Source organism: Notothenia rossii, assembly GCF_949606895.1.
Source record: "Notothenia rossii genome assembly, chromosome: 7".
NCBI lineage: Eukaryota > Metazoa > Chordata > Actinopteri > Perciformes > Nototheniidae > Notothenia > Notothenia rossii.
Window position 1 is genome coordinate 4,380,512 of NC_136905.1, and position 14,673 is coordinate 4,395,184.

Below are 14,673 nucleotides of genomic sequence, written 5' to 3' on the forward strand. Positions count from 1 at the left end.
GGAAATGAACTGCGGTATGTCTCTCCCAGCTTGCACGCAGTTTGATTGGCCAGCGCTTGAACTGTCAGATTTGCATAAAGGGATTTGATTGGCTGACGCTTCCAGCTCAGCTTCAAAAGTTGAACACATTGCTCAACTTTTGAATCCTGGAAATCCTGGAAATCCTGGAAATCTTCGCTTTGCTTCCCACAATGCAGTTCGGCGAAAAGCGAGGCAAAGTGACGTCACCCCATTCAAAGTCAATGGGCAGAGAAGCGTTGGAAGATTTTTGTAACGCTGCTGTGTGGACGGGCCGTAAGTCTCTCATACTGCTGCAGAAAGATTTAGATATTATTACATCTTAAGGAGCCGACCGGTTCTTAACTTAGACCCACGCACGACAGGATGATTGGAGTATCAACTGCACAATTAAAGTTTTTATTTTCCAAAATTGTATTCATTTAGACGGGACAAGGAAGGGATAATGTGAAAAGAACACCTGACAGGCTATGTCTGGACTGTAAAAAGGACCGCAGCTCTGTGTTGAGGGTTTCTGCCCCGTTGCTGTCAAACTGTTGGTTGTTTTTTTAATCAGCTGGTCTTTAAATAGTTTCATAGCCCATAATGGGGTCCGTCTTTACACCTCTCTTAATTCTCCGCTGTTTTCTTGTTCCTCTTGTCTTTTTATTTTCTTCGCTGGGGACTCATCAGCCACTAACCATTCATCCAAATTACTGCTCTCCAAATATATAAAATGAATATTAAAATCCTCCATGTTGCTCTCAGACGGGAGACAACGGAAATCTAAAGACAAGCAGACAGTTCGAAAAGCAAACTGTAGGCAGTCCAATACGTCCTTGACAGCGGTCTGTACTACTGGATTAACAACGTGTCACGTGTTCTGAATTGACCAATCAGAATTGAGTATTCAACTAAGCCATGTAATAAAGAACATTAATCTACATGAGTGCTTGAGTTCATCACGTAAATGTGCTAGATTTAGAACAATCCTGTGAGCACACTTTAAACACATTATAGTAATGTGAAGGGGTTGTTGATCAGAGTTTGAAAGCTAGAGCGAATAAATTAGATTTTTTGAGGGATTCGAGTTAAAAAGTGTATAAAGCACATACGCCCAATTAAAAGCCCTTACATACAAGGGCCAGCGCTACACCTGCCAGGGGATCGAGGTGCTCAGGTGAGCCGCGACACATCCGTCATTGCATTGTTTGACGAAGCGATCTCATAAAATGGTTTACTCACGGCCTCCTCCTCACGGCACCTTCGGAAGTCCGACCGCTGTCTCCAAAGCAGAGCTGAAATCCACATGCATCCTGGGCTTGTCCTCGAAGTCTAATCCACAGCTTGGGGAGTCTTTTGACTAAATGTTGTGGATCTCTGATACTGCTGCAGAAAGATTTAGATATTATTACATCTAAAGGAGCCGACCGGTTCTTAACGTAGACCCAGGCACGACAGGATGATTGAAGTATCTACTGTACACTTATTATTTTCTAAAGTTGTATTTGTATAAGAAGGGACAATGCAAGTTCATCTACAAGAGCACTTATTTAAAATCTAATATTCTCTTTCTTAATTTCCAGGAGTACATCTACCATCAACGGCATCGCCTATGTTCCCTTCATGAGCGTGGACCTGAGGGAGCGCTTCGCCTTTCCGGTCCCTTTCTCGTGAGTTTCCTTCATTTCATATTTAATTTCCTATTTATTGAAGCTAATGTACTGTATGTCTTTATATGCCATTCCACAAGCTAATTAAGGATTGACTTAACATTCTTATTGTTTTCCATTAAAGGTCACCTATCATGCTATTTTTAGGCAATATCATAGGTCTCAGATATATAAAAAACATGTCTATGAAGTGTTTTGCTCAAAATACCAAACAGATCACCCATTCTAGCCATGCCTCATATCCCTCTATTTCACTTCCTGTTTCTAAACTGCTGATTTGGGGTATAAAGCTTTTAAAAAAAAAAAAAAAGGAGGGGTCTGAGCTCATGCGGGACCCGGCAGCTACTGTCTAAACTAAATACTGCCATGATGAAACGCCATATCATGGATTATCAAGGATTATCTCTGAAACAGTATGGAGCTCAAAGGCTTTCTCTCTTGCCGGTTATACCACAAGGTGAGTTCCTTTTTACTTCCTGCTTCTTCACACACATGCTCTCCAGTACAGGTTAGCTCTGAGTGTTAGCCATGCTAATGTAAACACCGACCATATTACGTCCAAAACAGTCGGGCATTGTTTCTGATAGCAACGTTTCTGATTGGGCCGTGGGTCCACATTTCAGATATTACGTCATATCGGACGCAAATCTGGATCAGCTCCGTTGTTCCCCCGTTTTTAGAGATTTGGGTATGAAGGAAAAGAGAGAGGGTTTTATTTTCTGACGCAGCGTGAGTTCCCCGACACACCGGGGACACATCTTTATGTATAAAAGTCATCAACAAGTGCATTTTAAATTATAGGTCCCCTTTAAATAACACCTGAAGCGTTGAAGGTAAAATGTAAAAAATTCCTGATCAATTTTTATTAAAGTAACTCCTTATCTGTCTTAGCACTGTTTAGTGTAACACTCATAAAGACAAATTATAATCCAGAGTAGCTTTTAATGAGAAGTACCTGAAATGGCATTCTTGTGTAGATTTGTTATTTTATTGTCTCTTTAGATACAGTTGACTTGGTCGCAATTTAAGACATAATATAGAACACTATGTTGGTGATTTGAATGGCTGTTTATTGACCTAATGCTTCACTTGACACGAGGAAGAAGAAGTTGTGTACTGATGCATATTGGAGTCAGCGTGAATTCATATATTTGTAGGAATAGCAGTGCATCTGTTTCATGAAACTGACGAGTAAAGAAAGCCTAATATGATCAAGAAAGGATTGTTTTTAAGTGTAGATGTGGTTTTTAGAGACTTTTACCCCAAATGGTTGGTGGACACAACACTAGTGTACATATGAACTGAATTAAAAGGTTATATCGTCATGTGCTCAAAGCTACAGTGTCAAAATGGCAATGAAATTCTTCTGACCTGAGCTCCTCCAAGAATGCAACATATGTAATAAAATACAAAAATACAAAATTAAAAGTAGTCCAAAAAAGTCTATATACATCATTTATCAACAGAATATGAAATAAAATAATGTAAATTAGGACTAAGTTAAATATCAGCAGCTCTAGTCGTGGTGTGATGGATGGACAAACATCTGAATAATTAGTCAAATGCATATTTTCTGAGCTCTTGTTTCTTGTATTTTTTTCTTACCAGGGACAAATTAGGGAAACTGGCGCTGTCCCCCAAACAGAAAGCCATCTTCTCTCGCTGGGTGCGGCCGGACGAGCTCTGCAACAACCCGACCATGATCATGTCCGTGTCCAGCTTCAGCATCAAACAGGTCAGAGTCACGGCTGGAGATGGAGGTTTTCTAAACACGTACAGTACACAATCTGTCAAATGCTGCTCCTCCTTCTCCCTTTTTAATCTTCCCATAAATGCCAAAAACTACAAATTCCATATTTCAAAGATATTGTTTGGGAAAGTTTGCAGTGAAAGACTAGGATTTTCTGGATCAAACCTTTATTTAATATTTAATTTAGGTCATAAATGCGATTATCTTGATCAGAAATGTCCGGATTTCCTGCAACTTCAAATCTTTTTTTGAGTTTATCTTATGTAAAGTACAATTCAAGAGAGAGAGAGTAGTTCACCACTTTCTGAAAGCCTACCCATTCAGACCAGAACACAAATAAATAAATAACAGCAGGTACAAAATAAAATGGGATCAGATTTTTTCCAGCTGTAAATGATTGCATTTTATTCCACAGAGAGGGACACACCGTTTTTAAACCCATTTAGTAACAGTGTTTTCCTAAGGTAGGCCTTTGCTTGTAAACTGTACGCATGTTGTTGTTGTTGTTGTTCATGCAGCAGAGGGGCACAACATTCTCACAAATCAGGACAATGTAACCAAGTTAAAATAACATTTAGTGCTTAAAAATCCAAACACAGATAAATATTTTACAGTTTTTATCTAACTCTATGTAGGGATGTTGTCATTATTCGACAGCAGCTCGATCCCTGTTACACACGCATGAAAAAGTGAACTTTAACCCGATAACTAACGTGACCCTCTCTCCTCTCGTGCAGACGGTGGTGTCCGACTGTTCCTTCGTGGCGTCGCTCGCCATCAGTGCTGCTTACGAGAGGCGCTACAACAAGAAACTCATCACCAGGTACGGCCTGTGGCCTCAGTGCCATGTGCTCAGCAGCTACAGTGGAGATATGGCAATGAAGAAATGAAGTCCCAGGCTCCTCCAACAGAGCAACATGAATATATATAGAACAAATAAAACGTGTGTAAAATAGTGCAGAATGTTTTGAGATGTGCTTCAGGGTTTCCGTTAGCCGGAAATTACCGTTTTTTAGCTGGTCAAATGTAATAAAAACCGGTAAATTCAAAATCTGCCGGTCAAAATGTCCGATGCTCCGATCGATTGGCCGCCGGTCATTATCGGCCAATATTCACTCTTAATAGTTTGATCGGTGCTCTCTGTAAAGGCCGATCAGGAGAGATGGATCTGATCGATGTGGACATAAACGCGAGTGAAGTGTAACCTGACGCGAGAGAGAGATCAGATCAGCTGCTGCATAATCACCTGAAGCCCCGCCCACTGTTTAGCGCGCTGCATGAGAAACTGACGGGCAGGATCCGTTTCTCCCGTGTTATTATTCAAAGTTAATGTAAACTTTTGAATAATGTACTTCTTCTACTACAAGTAGTTTCTTTGAATGTAATAATTATGTTGTTTGTTGTTTGTGGAATCATTTATTGAAAAATGAATCTGAATTTTTCGATCTGTTACGATTATAAACTGAAGCAATATAAAAATGAGCCCCGTTAACTGAGTTTTAAACATTAGCATATCCGGTCCTAGTCCGGTAATTACCTGCTAACGGAAACTCTGCTACACAATTATTATTATTTTTATTATTGAAACATGACCGGTAAGTTTCAAACTTGTCCGGTAAAATACATTTGACCTTTGACATTCGACCGGCGAGAAAAAATCCTAGCGGAAACCCTGATGTGCTTGTACTGCTTTATTAAGGCAGACACATCATGTTTTTATCTTGAAGTGCCAGTTTATTCTGCAGTTTCTTTCTTATTTTTAAATATGAATCCAAGTCAGACCACACAAAAACTGAAATATACAATTTGTTATGTTCCATCCCTACGGTGTTACAAACAAAAGGCTCTTGACATATTTCGTGTCCGTTATTGTTCATCATGAGAAAGAAATTCATCCAAAGTTATTGGGAATATTTATAAAGTTATTAGTGTGTTTGAGTCCTTAAAACTGCTACAGTAAGATAAGATAAGATAAGAGGTACTTTATTGATCCCAAATTGGTGTATTTTTGTAATAGTGATGATACATTTGATTTATATAGGCAGGGGTGCACACAACCTTCTCAGTGAGGTACTCAGATGAGTACCTGGAGTCAGTGTTTGGTACTCCAACTATTCATGACCACAGAGCGTGTGAACGTTGTGATCAGCTGTTTTAGCGCAGTGCTGCTGTACAGGCCGACGTTAACAGCAGCCCTGTCTGTGCACACGGAGACCAACTCCGTCGTCCGATGATCTAACCGCCTTCTGGAAAAGCTTCACATATACATCGGTACGCAAATGCGCTTTGTGACACAAGTGACGGTACGCATTTCAGATTGTTGCCGCGCATGCGTACCTGCGTACCACTTATGTGCACCCCTGTATATAGGTGCCTTTGAAAACTCTTAAGGTCGCCGTACAAGATACAAACAAAAACAAGAGTGTGTGTGTGTGTGTGTGTGTGTGTGTGTGTGTGTGTGTGTGTGTGTGTGTGTGTGTGTGTGTGTGTGTGTGTTTCAGTGTCATCTACCCTCAGAACAGACGAGGGGAGCCGGAGTATAATCCCTGTGGGAAGTACATGGTGAAGCTTCACATCAACGGCGTCCCCAGGAAGGTAAGAGACACTTCAGAGACAGGTCGTGGATCTGAGACCTGTAATATGCTGATGAAACACAGTATCATCGGGGGCCTTTAAGTCATGATCATTTATTTAATTGTTCCCCCTCCCGCAGGTGATCATAGACGACTTCCTGCCGGTGGACCGTAACGGGGAGCTGCTGTGCTCGTACTCCAGCAACAGGAACGAGCTGTGGGTGTCTCTGATAGAGAAAGCCTATATGAAGGTGATGGGAGGATACGACTTCCCCGGGTCCAACTCGGTGAGTGGAGGAGTGGAGGGGGAGGGGGGGCTGGAGGGGGGAGTTTCTTCAACGTCCAAAGTTAACAATTGGAGCAAAACTGTGCTGAGAATGAGGAATTGTAGTCTGTGACAGAGTTCACCCATAAGAGCCCACTGTGATACAGGTGTTACAGGCAGTGTTGGGCAAGTTACTTCCAAAATGTAATATATTACATATTACTTATTACTCTCTTTTGAAAGTAATAAGTTACATTACAATATTACTGTCTCTGAAATGTAATGAGTTACACTACTGTGGTTACTTTTTAGTTACTTTCACCAAAATAACCGCAAAAGAATAGCTAGGTATTTTAAATGCTAAAATGTAGTTTAGTGCAGCTCATTATGCATCCAGTGAAGGGCAATGTGGTATAGCATAACAACTGTGTAGGCCCTTAAGGCTACTAACAACTTGTATTACACGGCTTAGTTGAATACTCCATTCTGATTGTAAATTCTTAACATGTGACACGTTGTTAATACAGCAGTACAGACCTCTGTCAAGGACTATAATGAAGGTTAACATATTGTAAATCAGGGCAAATATGATTTAAACCATGCTCATGGTTTGAAATGGCAAACATTGAAAGGCAAAAGTATTATTAAAACCATGTAGCCTACTACATCATCACCTTGGTCCCATCATATACGCTGGGAAGAGAATATTTACTGTGCTTGAAAACTGGTATCACATCATCATGTGAGGTTGACTTTGTGACCTGGAGAACATTTCAGCTGCAACATCAGCTCGTTGATAATAAGCTTGGGATATGAGATATTTTTGTAGCCATTCGTGGTGAAGGCATCTGTGCTATTGTATGCATTATTTTTGACCCAACATTTCTACAGGCATGTCAGAATATGGTACTATTTTCACATGAATATTCTAGCCATTGTCTATTTTTATAACACAAGCTGCAAAATGACCGCCTTACCCCACTGTACAGGCGGGTAGTTGTTTAGATATACCTGGCACCTGCGGGCCGCAGAGGGGCGGCGTAGTTTCGGGCGACGAAGACTGCTGCTCCGGGCCCGGCGAGTCAGGCGGGAGTAAGCTAGTGTCCACAACGGAGGGTAACGTGATGTCCGCATCTGACCTGTTGCTACTGTCTGCAGTAGATGCAGTGTTGCTGGCGTTTAGTGATGGTTGCTTTAACCATTTTCGTATAAATGATTATCCACAGATCAGATGTGTGTCACTGCTGTGGAAGCACTTTGGAAATGATGCACGCGCAGCGGAGCGGGTCACGCGCACCTGACACAATTTGTTGTTTGTATTTTTCGCTACGTTCTCTTTTTTGAATGGTTGCATAACGTTCAACTTCCCCGAAGATCTCGACGCGAAGCCAGAGGGGTAAACACCAGGTTTACTGATCTACCCGCACAATTTGTCCGGTGTCGGAATGTCTCGCTATGTTAGTACATTCTTAAAAAACAAAACACCATTTAATTTCGGGTTAAAATGTGTTGTAACTGCGTTACTGAGCATTGTAACGGGTAATATATTACCCACATTTCATTAGTAATGCGTTACATTACTTCGTTACAGCAAAAAGTAATATATTACTGTAACTCCGTTACTTTTGTAACGCGTTACACCCAAAACTGGTTACAGGACATTCAAATGTTCTTTTGGAAAATGTTGTTGCATTTTTTTTTTATTGTAATCTTTAGGATTAAAGTGTTCTGATTCAGAGTTTGTCACTCTCAGCAGAATATAGAAGACACACCAACGTCTGTCAAGAAAATAAAGTTGTGAAAACGTCTCATAATCTGTGTTACAGAACATCGATCTGCACGCGCTCACCGGCTGGATCCCTGAACGCATCGCCATGCACTCTGACAATCAGTCCTTCAGCAAGGACGACACTTTCCGCATGCTCTTCCAGAGGTGAGACACACACACACACACACACACACACACACACACACACATATATATATATATATATATATATATATATATATATATATATATATATACACACACACACACATATATATACACACACACACACACACACACACACACATATATATATATATATATATATATATACACACACACACACACACACACATATATATATATATATATATATATATATATATATATATACACACACACACACACACACGCTCAGATTATACTACAGTTTACTTTCTCCTCAAACTCCCTCTCAATGTCATTTACTTGTGGCTTCATCTTGTTTTTCATTCTCCTCCGTTGCCAGGTTTCACAGAGGTGACGTCCTCATCACCACGGCAACGGGGGTGATGACAGACGAGGAGGGGGAGAAGTGGGGTTTAGTGCCGACTCACGCCTACGCTGTCCTCGACATCCGGGAACACAAGGTTAGCGCAAGGAGAGTAGCATTAGCATGTTAGCATATAAGTGCGTCATCATCAGAGGTGGGAAGTAGTGGAGTACAAATACTCTGTTTCTGTACTTCAGTAAATGTTTCTGGTATCAGTACTTTACTCCACCACTTATTTTTCTGACTACTTTTTACTTTCTACTTCTTACACTTTAAACTCAAATACCTGAACTTTCTACTTCTTACATGTTGAACTCAAATACCTGTACTTTCTACTTCTTACATGTTGAACTCAAATACCTGTACTTTCTACTTCTTACATGTTGAACACAAATACCTGTACTTTCTACTTCTTACATTTTGAACTCAAATACCTGTACTTTCTACTTCTTACATGTTGAACACAAATACCTGTACTTTCTACTTCTCACATGTTGAACTCAAATACCTGTACTTTCTACTTCTCACATGTTGAACTCAAATACCTGTACTTTCTACTTCTCACATGTTGAACACAAATACCTGTACTTTCTACTTCTCACATGTTGAACTCAAATACCTGTACTTTCTACTTCTTACATGTTGAACACAAATACCTGTACTTTCTACTTCTTACATGTTGAACTCAAATACCTGTACTTTCTACTTCTTACATGTTGAACTCAAATACCTGTACTTTCTACTTCTCACATTTTCCAAACAGGCTGGTTCCTTTAGTCTGAATGTGTGTTTGGTGGCGTGATCATTATTATTTAGAGTCATTGCGTGCCTATTGATTTGAACACGATCCGTGTATCCATCATTTCCTGGTCTTCTCTAAAGAAGAGGGACCAATGAAAACGTTGTCCTATTGCCGTTGGTCACCATGGAAACATTCATTAGCTAACAATGACATTATTGTTCTATTAATATAAAGGGAGGTCAGGTACTCTTTAAAACAGCTGCTAGTTATGGGTACTTTTTACTGAAGTACATTTCAAAGCCCATACTTCTTCACTTTTACTTTGGTAAAAGTAGAAGTACTGACAGAACTTCTTTATTCAAGTATTTTTAAACACGAGTAACTGGACTTCTACTTGAGTAAAGGATGTGTGGACTTTTGCCTTCTCTGGTCATCATACACACTTATTCACACACTTGAAAAAACACTTTTTAAGAAGCCCTGTTCTGCTTTTCCTGTCGTGTGTTCTAAAGGTTTTAGTGCATGTAAATGGTCTGCAGAGGCTAAAATCCCTGTGTTACCTCCAGAGGGAGTTTCTTTCCTCAACAGACATGTCACAGTAGAGACACTACATACTGATATGAACCAGAAGATCAGCATAATGTGATGTCAAATTAAATACGTGTGTGTGTGTGTGTGTGTGTGTGTGTGTGTGTGTGTGTGTGTGTGTGTGTGTGTGTGTGTGTGTGTGTGTGTGTGTGTGTGTGTGTGTGTGTGTGTGTGTGTGTGTGTGTGTGTGTGTGTGTGTGTGTGTGTGTGTGTGTGTGTGTGTGTGTGTGTGTGTGTGTGTGTGTGTGTGTGTGTGTGTGTGTGTGTGTGTGTGTGTGTGTGTGTGTGTGTGTGTGTGTGTGTGTGTGTGTGTGTGTGTGTGGGTGTGTGTGTGTGGGTGTGTGTGTGGGTGGGTGGGTGGGTGGGTGTGTTCGTAGGGGATGCGTTTCCTGCAGCTGAAGAACCCGTGGAGTCACCTGCGATGGAAAGGACGTTACAGCGAGCGCGATGAGAAGAACTGGACCCCCGACCTCCTGAAGTACCTCAACTTTGACCCCAAAACTGCTCAGAAGTTCGATAATGGTACGCTCTTTATTTCCCATTAATGCAATATTCATGTTTTACCTCCTTCCCTAAAAGGATCTGTTATGTGTTGTAATGCGGGGCTCTTTCTCATCGTGTCATTGTGTGCTATTAATCAAAGAAAACAAGCATTACATCCAAGATACAACCAATTTCTTTTTATTGAGGTTTTCAAACTAAACTTCACTGAATATCTATCGCTGGACAGGAGAGCGTTAAAGTGCTTTTTGAAAGGATAAACCAAACAAATGTGGATTAAAGTAGAACTTGGATTGTTAGATTTCAATTGGTTGTACATTTGAAAAAGGATAACACATATTTTATTATGTTGACTTAATATATTTGGATCTCTCATGCATAGCCACGGCTGTAAATCCTATACTACATATTGTATTATATTAGTGTAACCTTATTTTAATCTGCAGCTGTGCACAAATACCAGTTGTAACCAAATGTTGATTAAGAGCTTGAATAGTAAGTAAATGATATGAACTAAAAACGAAGTTTCAAACTCTCTGATTCAGCTCTTATTCAAGGTCAGGTCTAACTGTCCGTGCGTTTGAAATGTGAGCGATGAGCACCCGAGTTGCAGACGGTGAATTTAATCGGCAGCATCATAAAGAGCTTTGCTTCAGAGAATAACCAGACTCATATTCCCCTCTGCGTTTCTCTGCAGGTGTTTTCTGGATCGCCTTTGAGGACCTCTGTCAGTACTTTGATGTCATCTACCTGAGCTGGAACCCCGCCCTGTTCAAGGACTCCTCCTGCATTCACAGGTGTGTGTGTGTGTGTGTGTGTGTGTGTGTGTGTGTGTGTGTGTGTGTGTGTGTGTGTGTGTGTGTGTGTGTGTGTGTGTGTGTGTGTGTGTGTGTGTGTGTGTGTGTGTGTGTGTGTGTGTGTGTGTGTGTGTGTGTGTGTGTGTGTGTGTGTGTGTGTGTGTGTGTGTGTGTGTGTGTGTGTGTGTGTGTGTGTGTGTGCGTGTGCGCGCGCAAGTTCAATAGATTGTATAACAGTGTAATAATTCTATAAAACAGGATCTATTATGACGTCTGTTAAAATTACGTAAAAATACGAAACGAACATTATGAATGCAGAAATTAATGTGTTCATGCCAGATAATACTATTGTGAAGACAGTATTAATTTGTGTGTGTGTGTGTGAGCAGCAGCTGGGATGGGAAGCAGGGTCCGGTGAAGGACGTCTACAGTCTGGCCAACAACCCGCAGTACAAGCTGGAGGTTCAGTGCCCAGCAGGGGGCGCTGCTGTGTGGGTGCTGCTCACCAGACACATCACTGACAAGGTACACACACACACACACACACACACACACACACACACACACACACACACACACACACACACACACACACACACACACACACACACACACACACACACACATACCATGTATACATCACTTCAGGGGACATTACATTGACTTACATGCATTTCCTGGAGACTTATTCTAACCCTAACCAAGACTTCACCGTAAAATGAATGATTCCCCTTATGGGGACCTCCATTTTGTCCCCATAAGGGAAGCCAGTCCCCACACGTGACTGTGTAAACATATGTAGGTCCCCACAAGGATACTAATGCTAGGATACACACACACACACACACACACACACACACACACACACACACACACACACACACACACACACACACACACACTATTATTCAGATGCTTTACTTTAGTTAAAGTACCAATACAAGCTGTTTAAAAGTACAAGAACCTCGATACTGTACTTAAGGACTGTACTTTAATAACCGTACCTTCTTATAGGTTAAAGGTTATAATGATAGGATGTGATTATGTTCTCTGAGGGGAGGCTCACCTTGCCACACTTTGGGAACCCCTGGGTTGTAGGATATCGTGATAGGATGTGATATTATAAGGATGTATTTGAATCTGATGGCTGTCTCCTGTTTGTTTGTGCAGGATGATTTTGCACAAAACAGAGAGTTCATCACTCTGGTTGTTTACAAAACCGAAGGGAAGAAGGTTTACTACCCAGGTGAGGTTTGATTGATGCCTTGTGCAAATGAAAATGTTTGGGCTGCACAATTAATCGAAAATGTATCGATATCGCAGTACTTACTAATAGTCTGCTAGCCAGCATTGTAACCCCTGAAATGTTGAGGACCCCAACGTTTTTATATTAGAAATGTATAGTAGGGTCTCCAGCACATCGAAACTTCCGGATGCTAACCTGCATATGTTGGGACATTTGCACAATTAACACAAGTTGCATTAATAAGCATATGCAAACAATAGCTAAATAATGACATGGCCGATGTGGAAAACGCTGGTGTGGGTTTTGAGGTATATTGAGAATGCTGAATTAATTTCTGGCAGTTTTGAGTCCCCTTAAGCTTTAAAATCAGCCCAAGATTCATAAAACTCAGCTCACTGGGAATACTAATATGTCCACTTTCTGGTTAAAACTGTCATTTGTTATCCTATAAAGTCAGACATTGATTCAACATCCTCAATATACCTCAAAACCGCATCAAAATGGTCCAAGCCATCTTTTAAATATTCTCTGAATATGCTAATTATCACAACTTATTTAATTTTTATGCTATGACATTTGTATTTTGTGTTAGTCTTTGCTTTTGTTAGCTTTGTTCAGCCCTTTGAGGCGTTTCTTGTGATTTGGGGCTATACTCCATTTAGATTTGATTTGATTAATGAGCTGGAAACTTGACTGTTATTATATATCATGAGAAAACTGATGCTAAAATGAACGATTCCAGCGGACCCCCCTCCCTACATCGACGGTATCCGGATCAACAGTCCGCACTATCTGACCAAGATGAGGCTGACCAGCGCCGGCACACACACCTTCACGCTGGTGGTGTCCCAGTATGAGAAGCAGAACACCATCAACTACACACTGCGGGTCAGACACACTTTCATCAGCTTCTATCTCCAGGTCTAGGAATAAAGCTTGACGTAACGTGTTTAATGTTCACATGGTTACGTGTGGAACCACTTTAATGTTCACATGGTTACGTGTGGAACCACTTTAATGTTCACTTGGTTACGTGTGGAACCACTTTAATGTTCACATGGTTATGTGTAGAACCACTTTAATGTTCACATGGTTACGTGTGGAACCACTTTAATGTTCACATGGTTACGTGTGGAACCACTTTAATGTTCACATGGTTACGTGTGGAACCACTTTAATGTTCACATGGTTACGTGTGGAACCACTTTAATGTTCACATGGTTACGTGTGGAACCACTTTAATGTTCACATGGTTACGTGTGGAACCACTTTAATGTTCACATGGTTACGTGTGGAACCACTTTAATGTTCACTTGGTTACGTGTGAAACCACTTTAATGTTCACTTGGTTACGTGTGGAACCACTTTAATGTTCACATGGTTACGTGTGGAACCACTTTAATGTTCACATGGTTACGTGTGGAACCACTTTAATGTTCACATGGTTACGTGTGGAACCACTTTAATGTTCACATGGTTACGTGTGGAACCACTTTAATGTTCACATGGTTACGTGTGGAACCACTTTAATGTCCACATGGTTACGTGTGGAACCACTTTAATGTTCACATGGTTACGTGTGAAACCACTTTAATGTTCACATGGTTACGTGTGGAACCACTTTAATGTTCACATGGTTACGTGTGGAACCACTTTAATGTTCACATGGTTACGTGTGGAACCACTTTAATGTTCACATGGTTACGTGTGGAACCACTTTAATGTTCACATGGTTACGTGTGGAACCACTTTAATGTCCACATGGTTACGTGTGGAACCACTTTAATGTTCACATGGTTACGTGTGGAACCAGTTTAATGTTCACATGGTTACGTGTGGAACCACTTTAATGTTCACATGGTTACGTGTGGAACCACTTTAATGTTCACATGGTTACGTGTGGAACCACTTTAATGTCCACATGGTTACGTGTGGAACCACTTTAATGTTCACATGGTTACGTGTGGAACCACTTTAATGTTCACATGGTTACGTGTGGAACCACTTTAATGTTCACATGGTTACGTGTGGAACCACTTTAATGTTCACATGGTTACGTGTGGAACCACTTTAATGTTCACATGGTTACGTGTGGAACCACTTTAATGTTCACATGGTTACGTGTGGAACCACTTTAATGTTCACATGGTTACGTGTGGAACCACTTTAATGTTCACATGGTTACGTGTGGAACCACTTTAATGTTCACATGGTTACGTGTGGAACCACTTTAATGTTCAC

At 40.8% G+C, this 14,673-nt stretch overlaps 1 protein-coding gene across 1 annotated transcript in view; it reads left to right on the forward strand.

Annotated features, from left to right (window-relative positions):
• Positions 1-14,673, forward strand: part of capn7 (calpain 7) — a 32,726-nt gene that overhangs the window by 10,078 nt on the left and 7,975 nt on the right. The window contains exons 6-17 of the mRNA XM_079694813.1: positions 1,584-1,670; positions 3,279-3,405; positions 4,158-4,243; positions 5,922-6,015; positions 6,134-6,280; positions 8,085-8,191; positions 8,535-8,655; positions 10,266-10,410; positions 11,087-11,186; positions 11,576-11,711; positions 12,357-12,432; positions 13,175-13,320. Coding sequence (XP_079550939.1) covers positions 1,584-1,670; positions 3,279-3,405; positions 4,158-4,243; positions 5,922-6,015; positions 6,134-6,280; positions 8,085-8,191; positions 8,535-8,655; positions 10,266-10,410; positions 11,087-11,186; positions 11,576-11,711; positions 12,357-12,432; positions 13,175-13,320 — 1,372 coding nt within the window. The remainder of the gene's footprint in view (positions 1-1,583; positions 1,671-3,278; positions 3,406-4,157; positions 4,244-5,921; positions 6,016-6,133; positions 6,281-8,084; positions 8,192-8,534; positions 8,656-10,265; positions 10,411-11,086; positions 11,187-11,575; positions 11,712-12,356; positions 12,433-13,174; positions 13,321-14,673) is intronic.